The 17,378-nt window shown below is 33.9% G+C and overlaps 1 protein-coding gene across 4 annotated transcripts in view; it reads right to left on the reverse strand.

Moving 5' to 3' along the window:
• Window positions 1-1,418: 1,418 nt before the first annotated feature.
• CPSF6 (cleavage and polyadenylation specific factor 6) overlaps window positions 1,419-17,378 on the reverse strand; it is a 33,544-nt gene continuing 17,584 nt past the window's right edge. The window contains exons 7-11 of one of the 4 annotated variants that reach the window (XM_017822132.1): window positions 16,637-16,729; window positions 15,537-15,652; window positions 15,056-15,209; window positions 14,283-14,471; window positions 1,419-6,787 (exon numbers count right to left, since the gene is read on the reverse strand). In XM_017822132.1, the coding sequence (XP_017677621.1) occupies window positions 14,285-14,471; window positions 15,056-15,209; window positions 15,537-15,652; window positions 16,637-16,729 (550 nt within the window). In that variant the 3' untranslated portion in view covers window positions 1,419-6,787; window positions 14,283-14,284. Of the gene's footprint in view, window positions 6,788-14,282; window positions 14,475-15,055; window positions 15,210-15,536; window positions 15,653-16,636; window positions 16,730-17,378 lie in introns of all 4 variants that reach the window. The other 3 variants (XM_017822131.1, XM_017822135.1, XM_017822134.1) reach the window with 3 other exon arrangements.

Genomic DNA, 17,378 nt, shown 5'->3' on the forward strand with positions numbered 1-17,378 from the left:
ATACTTTCAAAATCAAGAGTTTGCAATGATTTTCCCCTGTGTCATTAACCCAGGAGGAAGCCTGCAGTTCCCTAAGCCCCACCAGCCACAACACAACACTGTTTCCATCTCGGTCTGAATCTTCACTTGGTCATTGAAGCCAGGCTACAACACACACTCGTGTTGCTAAAAATTCAGGTTATAATGGTGAAATTCAGATAGAGCAGCAAACTCAGTGGTCAAGTTGACTTTGCTGTCCTCTTGCTTGCTATTTTAAATAATTAATGTCTGAGTCCTTTACAGTTACTGAATGTTATTTCCATTATTGCAGGTTTGGAGCACTACCCAAAGAAATTCAGGCTCTTTTTCTAATGAGCATTGGGTCTTCTCAACAAAGACCTGCACAATTGCTCATCAGGGTTAAACACAATCACGAATGTAATGTTCTTCCATGGCAATCAGATTACATTTCAGACTTCTTTTTGAAGCTATAAAGATAAAAATGATTTTTTTTCCCCAAACGAAAACCAGTGCTCTCACATAATCTTACCACTGTTAAATGCTAAAGGCTCATCACAGACCAAAGCTGGAGTCGACAGCACTGCAAAATGGTACCATTAATCTAAGATGGTATAATGGATATAGCTCATTTTATGCCACAGTAAATGAACTTTGACAAGTATTATGAATTATGAAAAGCTCGCCACTAGGATGGCACAGTATGGCAGTGCTGGTGGCTTTTTGTCTATAACATACAGATGTGTGTTTTATATAACACAAAGCTCTGCTTTAGCAGCAAAAACATTTGCCCGTGAAACCCCAGTACCAAAAGTAGTTTTAAATCATCAGAGGATGGATATTATTGTCATTGGTACCAAACCAACTGTTTGCATGAGATGAGCTGACAAGTTCAACCTCCCATACAGCTGTTTTACAACTGCTGTGTTCAACAAGCACATGCTTTGCAATGATTAACATTTCTCAGATTTTGCCAATTCAAGAAACCAGGTTCAAATAAAAAGTTCTTATTTTAAAAAGTTTTACCACAGCTCCAAACATTACTATACTGATATTTGATTCTGAAAATGTAATTTTAAGAGACTGAAATTGCTTTACACATCATGCTTATTTTTTTCCCCTTTAGTTAATACATTACATGTGGGTCACCGTATTCTACAGAAAAAAAAAAAGGCTGGCTTAAAAAAAAAGTCTGCACTTCCTATTGATTGTAAACTCTGCAAAGAGTCTTTAAAGACCAGATAAGGACAAGAATAAAGAATAAAACTATTTTTAGATTCAGAAATAATTGTAGCACAGAATCTAGCTGTAACTTCGTTAGAATGTCCACGCTCCAAGTTTTAATGTCTGAAAATTTGAAAAGACTGACAATAATGAGAAATTTAGACAAGCTGAAATGAAGACAGACAACAGCATTTTTTAATATAAAAATGGTCTTTATTTCTTCAATACAAGGTAAGCTACTATTGCAGTTTAAGACCAACACAAAAGTTGGACAGCAAATTGCTTAACAGTCTCCTAAAGGCTGAAAAAAAAGAAACCCATGAAAGCTAAAAGTTGTGCAATATTTCAAGTATAACATCTAAAAAAGATGAAATGATCCCTAAACTTACAGATTAAGTACCTCTGCTGAAAAAGTATTAAAATCCACATTTGCTAGCATACCATCTTACCTTGTGGAGAAATATAGGTCTCCAAAAACTCCAGTGTTCAACAGACTCTTTGGCCTGCCAGCATCAGGAAACTGGTTATTATATATATAAAATCCTTTGGAGTCAGCCATTCTGACAGGCATCCATTTCCTTACACTCTGCATTGCAATTCTGCATTCCAACTTAGACAACCCTACTCCTGTATTTCAAACCATCTCTTGAATAGTTTACTCATAGATCCTTGAGCAAAGCAGGAACCAGGAAATGGAATTGTACAGGAAGACAATACAGCCTTTTGTTTAGAAAGTCAGCAGCACTGATAATATTCATAAAACTGCTAAGGTTTACCAAATAGGAATGTATTTCACCTTTAAAACATTTGGCTTTTTCCCCCCCTTTCTTTATTATTTTAAAAAAGGACAACTGCAGTAGTAAGGAAGCTGAATTTGCAATCACTTGTATTTATAAAAGCACACACATTCCTCATTTTCTTACATTTGAAGATCAAGGAAATGTCTGTTTCATAATGTAAGAATAATATGCACAGTTTAAAATATTTTCTATTACAAAATACTGTGTACAAGAGGGTGAGGTTGAAGTCTATTAGTTGAATATACTCAAAAGTGTATACTGAAATCATGTAAAAATCACATTACACGGTATAAATAGATGGGAATTTTTACAACTTAAATGCTCCATTCCATTGGGATCAAAGGTATACTGTTTACTATTTTCAATAGACTTCAGTAAAACTAGTGTATTTCCAAAGAAGTTTTAAAAGATTTAAGCACAGGCATAGGTCATACCAGAACCTAGAACCCACTGCAATCACTGGGCTATAGGATGGGTTCAGGAACTAACAAGCTTATCATATACAAATAGAATGAGGAGCTTTATTGTACTTCGTCCAACATGGGGGAAGAAAATCCCCCAAGAACATGAAACTGATGAACTATGCTCCAAACTTGTCCTCAGTAAATTTATCCTCTCAAACGAAAATTAATCTAAAAATACATGGGATATCAGACCTTAATGGGGGGTCAGGGGGTAGAGAGAAGGAAAGGGAAACAACTACAAAACCAAAAAACCACCTCAACACCCCCACCCACCCCTTTCAGTCTGAAATATTAATTGCAAGGCATCATAATTGCAAGAGACAGTATTTCTGCATAAACATCATGATTCAATAGCATGCTGCAACCATTAAGTTCAAGACCTGTGCAGTCAATTACCAAAATAATTTAAATACTAGGTGAATCCACGTTGCTTCTTTCCTATGTCAAAATTGTTATTTTGGAAAGAATTGAAATTTCTTCAAGTATATGGACACTGACTCGTACTTTCCTTCCCTAAAATCTTGAAGGGCTTATATTTCAATGCAGAAGTAATTTAGTGTCTTTGATCTTTGAAGAGTACCAGTCTTAAACATGCATGTTTTATATTTGAATCTACATGACTGACAGTATCTTAACAAGTGTTGTATCAGGAAATTTAAGGCTGTATCTCAGTTTACACAAGAACCAAAGACAACTTTAACAGGCTATGTATAAAATTCTATAAGTAAAAATAGGAGCAAAGTCTATTTAACCTGTACACAAGAGAGCAAGTGGATAAGAAATGAAAATCAGGAATTAAGTATTTCTATAAAGAATGCCATGTATTTTACTAGAAACACAGATGACAAGTATATACAACATTTAAATCTCCAATTATCCACATATAACTAGGAAAACATTTACAAGGGTTTGGGTATGCAACTAAACAATCAGGTAAAAAAATACAGTTAGAAAAACTAAGCCTCACCAATTTCAGAGGAACAAAACCAGAACATACTCAGTCCACAAAAAAAAAAAAAAAAAAAAGCTAATGTCTAAATTTAATAAAAATATCTTGTTTAACACAAAAACAACAGCTATCCAAGCTTATAAGCCACACTGTAAATAAAAATTTGAAGTTCTGACAAACATTTTTCAAAATGTAATCAGAACAAAAGTTATTGGCACAGAAAGTAAAAAGGGAATGAGGAAAAAAAGACTGTACAGTTTCCAAAATGCTATGTTCTTCTTCTGAAGTACTTTTGACCTGTCAAAACCTATAGTCCAATAAAAATTTTACTTTAAAAAAAAAAATCACTCTCTACGTCTAAAAAACAAATCACCAACAAAACAACAACTGTTGCTAAAGCACCACCACTCCTAAGTCACTACATGTTGGTTTTGTCTTTCAAGATAAAGGACACAGCCTTAACATAATATTTTCAATGTTACTTATAAAATCAACGTTTGAAAGAAATAAAGTATTTCCTCACAGACTATTTCATCTTTTCATCAGCAAAAGGAGATGGATTAGAACTGAATGAATATCAAGATCAGTAGCCATCATGGCATCATCACCAGTCAATTATTTTCTAAACTGCCATTTCCTGAGCAGGTACAGGAAATTGCCAGGAACATTTAATAAACCAAAACTTGGTAAAAATTCTACTACAGATCCAGTTATACATGATGTACATCATGCATATTCCTTTTTGGTGTCAATCAGGGTCTTTGGATTTTTTTCTGTACATTTCTTTTTTGTTTTATAAAAAAAAAATCTAACAAAGGACACTCACTCAAGAGAGTATTATCTAAATTGCAACACAGTACATTTATCAGTTAAAATTAAGTATTTGGAGAACAGGCAGAAATAATGGGCTTCATACAGGGATCTCATCTCTCAAGTCACAATGATTATTCAGTTTAACTTATGTTATTTACCCCCTGCTATTCCCTCCCTGCTATTTCCATTGCCAGCAATGGAAATCCGTATGTGAGTGACAAATTACACTCTATGTAAAAAGAGCAACAGTCTCCTTAAAACTATTTCAATGTGGAGTAAAATATCAATTCCTGCATAAAATGCTTGTAAAGTTACTTTTTAATTTTAAAATTTAATATATCTACTCAATGGAACATTACTTACCTGCTGCCTTTCCAGTATTAGCTATTCCCCATGTAACAGCTACAGGCAGGTTATTTCTTCCTTAAACTTATTACACACAGTAGTAAACAATGTTTTTAAGTAAAGAAAAAAAGTTACAACAGTACTGTTTGTAACCAACACCTACTAACAAAAAAAGCAGGAAGTGATTCATGACTTGTTTGACACAACTTTCAGTTTTACAAAATTTTTAAAGGCAGTTTTCATTTTCAAACAGGATTAAACAAACATGTCAAATATCTTCTCAGTAGCAAATAGTTCAATAAACACCAGTGATCCCATGCATGAGGAACTGAGGTACACAATTTAAGGAGGGAAAAAAAAAAAACGGAGAGTCTGAAGCTGTAGCCAAGTCCAACAGCATCAACCTGGCTGCAGGAAACCTGGCTGAGTAGCAGGTGCCAAAAATATCAGAGCATTTCAAACTTCTGCAAAACTTGGGCAGTCGCACAAGCTACTGGTCCCAACTCAAAGCATAAAAATCACTCAGGTATGCAAATAAGATAACTTAAAGCATATATTTACATTCCTTGAAATATATGGAATGTAAGCACGTGCTTGATATGCTCTGGAAAATCAAATGGATTTAAGTGCTTTCCTGAACAGGGTAACGTTTTAGGTTGGCTGTAAAATCTTCAAAATTGGTAAAAAAAGAAATCAAGAGTTTTCTCAGCGTTGCCTCTTAAAGCCATCTGAGGTCTTGAAACTTAACTTAAAACATTAAGTGCGGCTATTTGAATACGTGAAAACTCCAGAGTATGTCCATTACATAACAATTTACAATAGACTAAAAGTGAGCCTTTGCACAAGGCTGCCAGAAACTAAGCTTTTGCAGCTTATATGAACTTCCTATTCACTTGCATTTCACACTTGATGAAATTTAAAACAAATTCTTGAATTTGAAGCCAGCTTTCACTGAGTGCTCCATTAATTTGTTTTTAAGTAAATTTACAAAACCTCATCTGACAAATTTAATCTGCATCATTTTTTGCTAAGACATTTAAATATTGCCCATCGGTGAACAAGGACATACAAGTGTACCTTCTCTTTTATATGCATGTGTGAATAAACCCCAAAGTATTAAGAAAATACCAAACCCATAAAGTCATAAAAATGGTAACATCTTGTTTCTTCTGGCACATTTCTAATATACAACTATGTACAGACTGCTACGGCCTTGGGGGTAGAGAGGGAACACACACAAGCACTATTACTATAAAACTGTAAACAACTGCAGGGTTTTGTTTTGGTTTTTTAAACCTAACCTTTCTACCCCTTATTATGGGCAGTTTAAGTTCACATGAACAGTTTAAGTTTATATCAACTTTAGTGTCAATCAGGATCAAGGCTGTATGAAAGATAAAATTTTCAGTGTGCTAAAAATCACAGACTTGGGACCATCTCTCCTCAAAACAACCAACCACAGAGTGCTGCAGTTTTTACAGTTTTATGTGTCAATTAGCAAATTCACAAGCCACCTAGGTAAACACTGCTAGAAAGCAAAATAGTATTAAAGGTTTTATGTAACCACTTATTTTCATATCAAAATTGAGTGTGAGAGCGCAACATTAGTACGTTTAACTTGCTGAATGCAAGATTAGGTTGAGGCATATGCAAGAACTATTGCAATGTTTTTGAAGACAGCATCAGTGTTTTCATTGTAACATTATCTTTAAATATTGCTGAACACAAGACTTTCCCTGAGGTGTAAACATCAAATAACTTGAACAGCTTTACACATCAGCCCCATTAAACAGTTTATTACAACACTACATCTACGGTAATCAGTGGTGCTGTGTACAGACATTATCATATGAACAGTTTAACATGAACAAACTACTATAAAAACAAGCATTTACTTGACTTTTTCCAATTGCTTGCACATTATAATTGCCAAATGTATATAACCAGTAATAAAGTTGCAAAAGCTAAAGGTTTAAATCACACAGGTTTCCCTCAAATAAAACAGTTAAGCAACATAAAAAAGTAAAAGAGCTACTGGTTACCATGTATGCAGATTTGCTTTATTCAGATCTATTCCTGTTCATTTTATCCATGAATCCTTACAGGCTCAGTTCAATCACATGAAGCAAACTGCTGGACAAGCATCTTTCCTTGAAGATTGTATCTTGTCTTGCACGCTGCTCCTCTTCCTTCAGCTGTAATGTGTCAAAATTTGTGATGTAGATTTTGCTAGTCCCCATAATACACAGAAAATTGTTGGCTTATCTATACATACACAAGTCGTGCATCTACTTCACTGTGATGTAAACTAACACAAAATATCCAGAAGCAGTAGCTACTTGTGTGTTGTTTTCTAACACAATAGTTAAAAATAAGATTAACGCTGTTGTACAAAAAAGTTGAAAGAATATAAATTTCACAGTTAAAGTACTGATGAAAAAGAAAGAAATAGCTACTGCTCCTGTGACTGACGGCAACATTGATATAGAACATTTCCTAAAGTATGCATTCTGCAAGCGTAACTGAACAAGAATTTAAGGTAATTTTGCCACAATTAGATTTTTACATTTTTACCTGCCCACTTACAGAATTTTTAAGCTGGTTTGACATTTAAGGAATGTGCTGATTGTATAATGAAATGGATGGCTCACAGCTCAGTAACATTTAAAAGTGCACAGAATCTGACACCATTATAATCAAAATTTTCAGACTAGCGGCAAGCTGTATGGGGTTCACATCTAAAAATACAGGCTAGCAGTTTAAGCACAAGAACCCACTTTTCATATAAAACACTGTAGATTTGCAGATTTTGTCACCTACTCATCCTATGAAAAATCCCAAGCCCTACTTCCTACTCTCATCTATTTTGGTAAATTAAGGAACCACACAATTCAGAGTTAATTACCGTAAAAGTTCACAAAATACTTGGGATGGTATAATTCCATACACTGGATTTCAGTTGAATTCCATTACAAAACAATCAGCTATCTTATTTTCATTAATAATTCACAATTTCAACATTCAATAATTTCAAAATACTTAAAATCAAATTGTTAAAACACCCAACACATTAAATTGTTTATTTGAAAAACAAGACATTTAGAGAAGCAATTTCATGAACATGCAACAGTACACAGCTGTCAAATATTGTTCTACTAGTACAATAATTTCAAAACTAAGTACTCATTTTTTTCTTCTTCCTTTCCTAAAAGTGACTGTTAATAATAACTTTAAAAAAATCCCAAAGTATAACCAAGTAGGCTCTATACACTACAGTATGCACATATACTAGTCCAAATCCAAAGCAGCAACTGAAATTTCTTGTTCCCAAGTCATCAACGTATCAACTTTTGGGGAAGTTCCTTCCCCAGAGGCCAATATTTCCATAGGTGTTATGTGCTTTTGAAATTAATTAGTAGCAACGTGACAAAGTGCTGCCTCCACAAGAAAAATGCGTTCAGGGTTGCAAGCAAAGTTAGCAATAGGCAGGAGAGAATCTCAGTTTTCTAGTGGAGAAATTAAGTACTGACAGCTGTGAGACTGCACATCAGAATTTGCTGCTCTCATAATACAATTGCTGCAGCCAAAATTATGGATCTTTATCACTTCTGTGGCGACAGTTAACAGATCCAAAGCACCATATATATGATTTATAATACTAGCATAAGAAAGCTTCAGTTCCTGAGAATAGTTTGCTAGATTTGTAAGGGTACTTATGGAACTACAGGGACTCTAAAGAATGCACAATGAAGTGAATTTAGGATTAACGCTTTTCATTATAGGGCTTTTAAGATGGTCAGCACCACACCGAACCTTCATTTTTAAAAACATGACCAACTAAAATCCAAAGTGGTGTACATTTTGGTTTCAAGCATTCTGCCACTATATCTCGGCACAACTGGACACCCTTGTGGTTCCAAAAAGAAATAAATCTGTATGGATTATACGTTCATGCTCAGCCCTTTTCAGTATTCTACAAGCAAGTAGAATATTGAAGCAACAAACAATTTTAAAAAAATAATAAATCTCTAGTCAGTATTTCTTAGCAATACTGTTTTCCATCTGCCTCAAGCTCATATATAAGCTATCCGTCCCAAGCGTGTGTTAGGTTTGTACAATTTAACACCACACAGCAATCAGTTTCTCAGCATTTCTACTAATAAAACCCAAATTTCAGACTTAGCTGTTAAATAGGTTTTGTGAGTTTAAAAGTTAGGGGTTTATGCCAGAATATTCCACAAATGAAATCCCAGGACTTCAGTGATCAAACATCTTGGTATTTATGCAAGATGCAACTTGAGCATTTTTTTACCCACAAAGACACACAACAAAACCCAATAGATTGCCTGTATATATCGAAAGCATCTTGCAGTAGCAACTCTGATTTTTTTTCTCTTTAATTCCAATTATTTAAATAAGTACATAAAAGCTTTAAATATCTTTTAAAATTATGAAAATTCTACAGTAGTTTTAAAGCTGTATGTGCATACACCCATAAAGTTTTTGTTATAGTAGTTTAATTTCTGATATTTTCAGAGATTGAATTTCAATCTCACATGTTCACATTTCAGTAAAATGCATGACATACATTTTGTTAGTATATCCTAAAAGCTCCTACGAATTCCTTCATGTAATTCTCCTTTATTTTATTCTATACATAAAGAAAAAGAAATACACAAACCAAAGCTCCCACAGAAAGTATCAGCTTGAAAGCCAAAATTTGTTTTAATTTAACCTACATTCCAGAACATCACAAACCTCCAAATACTCTGAAGCTTTAGCTATAACATAGTAAGAAAGAAGGAATTTCAAGCTTGTCTTATCTCAAGGACTTTCTGTTTGTCTTTCTGCATGTAAGCCAAGATACATGTGATTCTGTTCATCATACACATACAATTTTACCAGCACTAGCACCTTCTCATATTTGCCTATTCCCCCCACTCCATTATTCATGTACTTACCTGCTACCTTTGTTCAATCTTAGCGTATAAGTAAAGATCAACACAGCAATTTCATGATTTTATAAATAACTTTACATGGGAAGAAAAACTCCCAAACTAGTCTCATTCATCGTATATCTTTCTCCTACTATCCCAGCCTGTCTATTCACTAAAAATAACCGATGAACAGTGAGGTGTGTTCAGAAAATTCAATCTTTAGTTTACAAATTAAAAAGATATGACTCACTGTAAATTATTTTTCACATTAATATATGAGGAAGAGACAAAAAGGTAGATCAGGCTGCCACAGAAAAACATAAAAATGAAGATATCTCTCTCATGTGTCCTTTTTTTTTTTTTTTGTAAAAAGAAATCATCGTTCTCAAACCACAATGAGCAAAAGGAAAAAACTGAATTCGTTCGTTCTCTGGAGAACACTGCATCAAATCAACATTTTCATTTCTTTGCTTCTCATGTTATGAAGCTTAAAAGTTTCTTGGGGAACTTTCATACAGATCAAATTTGTCAAAACTAATGATTTCACAAATAAAAGAAAAAGCACAGGATATGAGGAGCAAAAAAATATAAGTGTGTCTAAAGACACCTCAGAAGTCAATAAAATTACAGCAATATATTCATGGGAAAAAAAGTAATAAAAGTTATGCTTTTGAAAATAAGTAGCATGAGATACTCATTTCATTTTTTAAATCAACATTTCACCCTCAAGAAAATGAGATAAATCACTGAACATTAAGGAACAAACTATGTTTCTGTAAAGCACCAGAGCAGTGATATAATAGACTGTAAAAAGCACATAAAGCAGTGGCACTCCTTGCCTCTGTGACGCTATGCTGGATTTCAAATACTGAATCAGATACACAAAGTATTATTTCTCTGATGAATGCTAAATGCAGAATAGTGCCAGCTCCACATATGTGCTTCCTCAAAAACACACATTTTAAAAAAAGAGATAATGTAAGTAACGTTTGCAATACCTTAATATTAAGATCTGATAATAATTCTAGACAGGTACTTACACTCAAGTCTCGAACAACGCTACTACACAGTTCAGTTAATATTAACTAGAAGCTTATTATTAAAATAGCTTATAAAAATAAGCATTTTTCTCTTCATTTACAAGGTTTCTTAAAAGGCTAATTTCATACGTCACTTGATGTTTAAGTGGTTGTTAACACTGTTACAGGCCTTTTCCTACTTATAGAAGCAAAAATATAATGAATACTACATAAACTATGAGTACCATTTCCCCTCCTCCTGACACCAAAAAAATTCCAACCATGTTACTTTTTGGATCACTCCAAAGCTGAAACCACTTCAGAGAGAACTGTGAGCAGTTTTTGAAGGAGCATATGAGCCTCAGACATCAAATTATTTTGCTTACAGTGGTTTGAGAGCAGAAAAATCAGAGAATAAACATGAAATATGGAGTACAAAGTCTACATACATATCAACTGTTACAATATTGTGGTTTTGTCTTTGCAATTCAATCCAAATCCAGTTTAAATAGGAAATAATCAATCAACCCAATAACAAAAACATAAAATGAAAAATTTAACAGTCAGCAGATATAGAAATTCAGACAGATTAAGATTAGGACAATGTATCAGCTGGAAATACATCATTGAGTATCAGTTAAATTAAAAAAAATTCTGCCTAAAAAAAAGTCAGGACTCATGATGATGAAATTACATTACTATTCTGTTTGTACACATTAATATTGTTGTTAATCCTTCTAAATGTCATTCTATTGGGTTCTTAGTTTTTTTGACTAATACAGGTTAGACATTCGTCTTAAATCCATTGTTCTCTTTTATATCTATAGGCTTTCTATAAGCAAAGGCAAGATGTTTCAAGGAAACATTCAGCTTATAGTAATTCAGGAGAATGGATTATCGATGTACATGAAGCCTTACTCAAGTGAAGGCACAAAAATCTTGCAAGAATTTAACTTTAAATCATGAAGTGTACAAACAGAAGTGTAAACACTTGCTATGGTACAACTAAACTTTTTATAGAATTTTATTGTTATAAACACATTTTGTAAGTTATTGCAATTTTACCCATCTTTATAAATGTAATACAGTACAAACCGAATTTCACTGTTTACAAAAACGTTCACATTGGACCTTTAAAATCCTTCTAAACTAGACGTGTAACGCTTTGGAAAAAAATGCCAGTACAGTATCACAGTTATGACTATAGGTACACAATTAGGAGAGGTATAGGTGCCATTCATAGGGTGCAGGCACAGAGGTAACTTCATGTTGTCTGGCAAAACACAGTATTATGGGAAATAACTCCTTTCAGCACTTTTGATATTTATTAAATAACTGAGTGTTAAATCCATTTATGAATATTATTCAATGTAAAAAATGAAACAAAAAATGTATGGCAACATACATCTTAGTGAAAATGAAACATACAAACCAGGAGATAACTATTTCTTTTATACGTGTGTGTATAAATATATAAAAACAAAACTACAATAAAGCTCTTCTTCATTAAGACAGCAACAAGACAAAATGTTTACAACTTAACTTAAAAGAAAAAAATACCAAATGCTTTCATTTACATGTAGTAGACTAAACTGGCCCTTTAAAACAAAGTTCTTAGGACCTATTTTCTTCACACAAGGGAATCTTACCAACACATCCCTTTGAAAGAGAAGTCCCAGCACACAATAAAGCTGAAGGATGTTGCAAATATAAATTCCACCTGAACTGAGACTGAAACCACAGCCTCATTTTAAAATTGTTCTTTGGAAATTATAAAATGCAACCTAATGCGGTTTGGTATGTTTTCTTGGGGTAACAGCGTAGGGAATCTATACTTGGCACAGTAAGTCCATATCTATATGCATAACACTAAATACACAAAAATTAAAGCTAGATTAATAAAGTATGCCAAGGGTTAAAAAAATTATCTTTAATTCCAGGCTGTTAACAATTTTTAGTATGGCTTGCTCATCTCCACCAGAAGGAAAACACTCTAGAAATACATCCATTACTCAGCTCAATGGATACCACTATCAGTAAGAACTATTTGCAAATATCAAAAATATGCAGTTATTATACAAGGTAAATATCCAGTTCAATAAAAGAAACTACATTTACTTTTGTTATATCTGTATTTTTATGTTGTTATTTTACAATTAAGAGCTACCATTACTATTTTTATTAAATTACAAAAATATTTCTACCAATCTTTTTTAATGGCAAAAAGTGGCATTAACAGAAACATACCACCATCTTTATTTCGTTTGCCATGTTTCACCTTCCTATTTAAGCCTTAGACTCCCCTTTTCTAGGTTGGGTACTTCTTTGTGTTGTCCCCTGCTAGTATACGAACCCAGTACAACACCCCACTTAATTCTCAACACGCTAGAGCATTCAGCATCCGAATTCATTCTCTCCCAAAGGAGTCAGACAATGACACAGAAGTCTGACTGAAAAGCTGACATTTAACTCATATGAAATTGTATTTTTACTTAGGAGTATACTACATTTTATATGATTTCTAAAAAGTTTTGCTCTATAACTTCCGTAAATGAATTTCTATGAATCAATAACACATGCAAATCCAGAAATTAAATCTGAGGTTAAATGTAAGAAATGGAAGCTGGGCTGACAGACAAGTCTGCAAGCTTCAGTTTCATTGTAGAGGTAGTGGCAAGTTCTTCTAAAAAGGGAAAAGACCACTACAGAGTAACTATTAGGTAGGGTTTTTTCCCAATTGTCAAATATAAGGAATCATAGTAGCTTCAATTCCCAATCCTCAAAATGGTATATTATATAAAATATAAATATTTGTATGTATTTTCAAGCAGTACATTGAAAAAAAGCATTGTTTAGCATGCTACTCCAGCTGTCTAGACATCTGATGCATGCAAACTTCAGATATATGAAATAAAAGAACACATTAGTTTGTGAACAACCAGAAAAGAATCAATCTTGGTGTCATACATTTTTACTAGTCTTCAGAAAATGACTATCATATGGAGGAGGGACTGAAAAAGTCAAGGTGAAGGGGAACAACTAATCATAAATTTTACTGAAGGTTAAAACACGAATTTAGCTAAAAGGCAGAAGATACTGACAGGTCACATTTCATAAAATAAAGATAAAAATCTGGCAATATTTCCTGAATTTGACTAAAACTCACCAGGAAAAACAAAACAAAAACAACACAAAACAAAACAACAAACCCCACAAATACTGAAACCCAAAAAATCGCCACCATACTTGTGCAAGGACAAGTGTATGTACACTGAAATAATCCACACATGAGCTTACGAAGGGCTAAAATGCTGCGGTCCTTCCTTACACAAGTAGATTTTAAAATACAAAATTAGTATTTTTAAGTACAACTAAGAAATAAAACAGTAAATTTCATATAATCTTCTAAGGTTATAAAGAGAATGGTCTGGCTTACTGCTTTTTTAAGAACTGGTTCAACTGCTTTTCATAAAAACTCGGAACATTATTACCAGCTAAAATAAAAGAAGTGGCATGCAGAATGCAGAAGACAATTGCACAGACTTCCTCCCTCCCAAGACCAGTTACCTGTTGTTACTTACCTATGTTCATGTCAGGCGCTGCAAGAAGAAAGTGATTCAGTACATACCGCAGGATCATTTAAATGCAGACATGAATGGTGTAAATAATCTCAAACCTAGAGTGGTTACTTCTAGTAAGTCAGTAAAGTTAAAAAACATGAAACAAATGCTCACCTTTAACGGTGACGATATTCTCTCTCTCTGTCTCGTTCTCTGTCACGATCTCTGTCACGATCACGATGCCTCTCTCTTTCACGGCTTCTTTCCCGGTAATAGTCATCATGACGATCTCTACTACGTGATTTGTGGCGCCTACTTTTTTCTCGTGACCTACTGTGGTCCCTCTCTCTGGATCGTTCACGTCTTCTAAAAGAAATTACTTCATTAAATTTTTCTTCAAAATATTAGTCATCCACATACCACTCTTGCACTCTGCTTATGAGCACGAATTTGACCAAAAACAGACATAAGAGAAATATCTGTTTACCATGAGGCAGGTATGTTTTTGTATATAACATTAAAGACAGCTGATATAAACAGTGGTGGTTAAGAACTCAGTTATAGGTAGTAAGGGGCATCCACTTTTTGATCTAGCAAAGAAAAGCCAGAAAGTACATGCTCAGAATGGAGGATGACTGAAATCAGCTGGGGGAAATCCACCATAACTCAAACGATCACTGCAACATGGCTGCTAATCTGTGTACAGAAAGTATGTGCCAAAACCACGAAATAAAGCAGAGTTAAATTTAAGCTAGTCACATCAATTTTGAAAGGAGGGCTAGTTAAAAGGCACTTTTTCTAAGTTCAGGAAATGCTTATTTGGTTCTTTCACACATTTCCCGTGCAACTCAGCAATCACTAAGCTTCTTACAGACTTCTCTGTGAACCAGTCCTGCCCTACACCTTCTCTTTTATAAGCAAGAGCAGATGGAAGAGGAAAGTTTTACCTGGATCCAGAACCATAAGACTTGGACTCAATTCCATGAAGGCAGTCCTGAAGAGAGCTAATAAGTACTTTACAGCGATCATCTGCAGATACTTTGGACTGTTTGATTAAGGAAATTGCAGTTACCAAGGTCTCTATAGCACTTCCATAGTCTCCTGAAAATGATGTAAACTCAGGATCAGAAAATTATGCAAATTAAAACATAGATTTCTATCTGTAACACTATTATCATTTTGAGTACCTTCTCTTCAACAGCCATCTAGATCATTTACTGTAGAACCAAATATTAAAATACTGTCCAGATCAGTACTCAGAAGGCATTTTCAGAAACTGAAGCACAGTACAAAATCAGTCGTAAGTTGTACCTAAATTCAGTATCCTTTTTGGAAAATGTGGCTTCAGGTCTTCCAGATTCCTCATAAAAGAACCCTATAAATTCTTTTCAGCTGGGAAGAATAGTAAACATATTGAGTTTTACTAACCAGCACTGGCATCTGATACAGCTCTCGAAATGGCACTGCTTGAGATCGCCCTATTTCTATTCATGATTTCTTCAAATTCTGCTTCACTTAGAGGTGTCCTTGCAGCATCCATTTCTCTGCAAGCAATAAAACTAGTATTTAAAAGGTTAAGCAGAACTTCAGAAGTTATCATTGCAATTTCAACAATCCAAGTTTGCAACTTTAAGCAGTGACAAACAGAAAAGAAAGCAGGATCTGGATTTGGTTTTGGTTTTTGTTAAGGACCACTGTTACAGTATAAAATCCTGAAAGCTAAAAAAAAAACAAACCACCAAACAAAAACCCCAAAAAACAATTAATACATTGCTGTATAAATAGACTTATTTTTTGTTCATCCCACCTATTTCAAACATTCATCAGCACTTAATATTGTGCTTTACAAATATTTACAATTTGCATAAAATTCTTGAAGGTATGTAAATAGATATTCCCAATTGAATGGATGTGGAAATACATGTACATAGGCAATGCAACTTTGAGCAAAATTAGAGATAATTTTTATAACAATACTGGAATCAGAACTATATGATCCTGTTTCCCAGATCTTAACTAAGACCAGAACGCTGTAACTTTTGAAAAACAAATATAGTTATCATCTTTAAAACACTCAGTTTTCTGAATGCTATGTCAACATTTTACAGCAATTTTTTTATTTTTTTTTAATTTCTGGTCAAGTTCAAGGTGCTCCAATTTAATCTCCAAACTAGTCACAGTAAGGAGGAAGCATTAAAGCAGAATCCTCATACTCATTAGACTGTACTTTAATTATTAGCTACCTATACAGGGTTTACAAAGTCACAGAAGTAAACCTAAATTTTCCCAAAAGTTTTGCAGTGTCCTATTAGCCAGTCTCTGTGTCATAGAAAATTTGGAGAAATGTGTTAGAGACAAATGCTGAGACTGTCAAACTGACCCACTGCTTGTTATTTCTAGAACAGTGTTAGTTCTTCTGGTAGAAAGAAAATGCAGAATAATAAGCAATGCTATCCTCTTAATTGCAAGAAGTGGAACAAGATCCTATAGCCAGTTTAGCATAAGAGGAAATGTCTAAAAATTCATACCTCCCTGAGTTTTGAGTATTATTTTTCGTGTGCCTCCCATAGAATGGAATATGTAATTTTTCTCTTATGGACATGTTATTTCCAGTGAAACGCCTATGATATATAATTAATGACAATTTAAATAGTTATGGATGATAGCTTTAACATTATTAATGAAAATACTGGACAGTAAGTTATACTGTCCTATTCCCACTCCTTCCCTCCCCAAACATTCTATAAACTGCAGACAACCTTGATTTTGTCCATCCAAAAACACCCAACACCTTATAGTCTTCTTATATTTCAGGCAATTAAGCCAAAAGCTTGAATTTCAAGAGGGTTTTTTTATATGAACATAGTATGTACAAATACTTGGGGTTTTTTAAACTTTGTGATAAATGAATCAAAGCAAAGCATCTTTGCAGAAAACATTTTAAGCCAGAGAAGTGTGTCTCATGCTAGCAGTAAAATTACTACTAAAAATTCAAATCTAACTGCAAAAAGTGTCTCCTACAGTTTATATCAAAATTTTCTGCGACAAATACAAATACAAAAATTAAGAAACAGCAGCAAGACAGAGATGCTTGAAGTCACAGATGAAAAAGATGTTTCAAACAAGATGTGAAACACTTGACAAATCGAGTCAGAGACTTAAGAACTCTGTCCCAGATAGGATTAACCATAGGAAAAGCCACCGCTACAAACACAGCAAGATTGCACCAAATGAGCAGAAACATCTTGACAGGAGAGGAAGATAAAACTC

The sequence above is a fragment of the Lepidothrix coronata genome, unplaced genomic scaffold (assembly GCF_001604755.1).
Source record: "Lepidothrix coronata isolate B3197 unplaced genomic scaffold, Lepidothrix_coronata-1.0 Scaffold95, whole genome shotgun sequence".
NCBI classification, from domain to species: domain Eukaryota; kingdom Metazoa; phylum Chordata; class Aves; order Passeriformes; family Pipridae; genus Lepidothrix; species Lepidothrix coronata.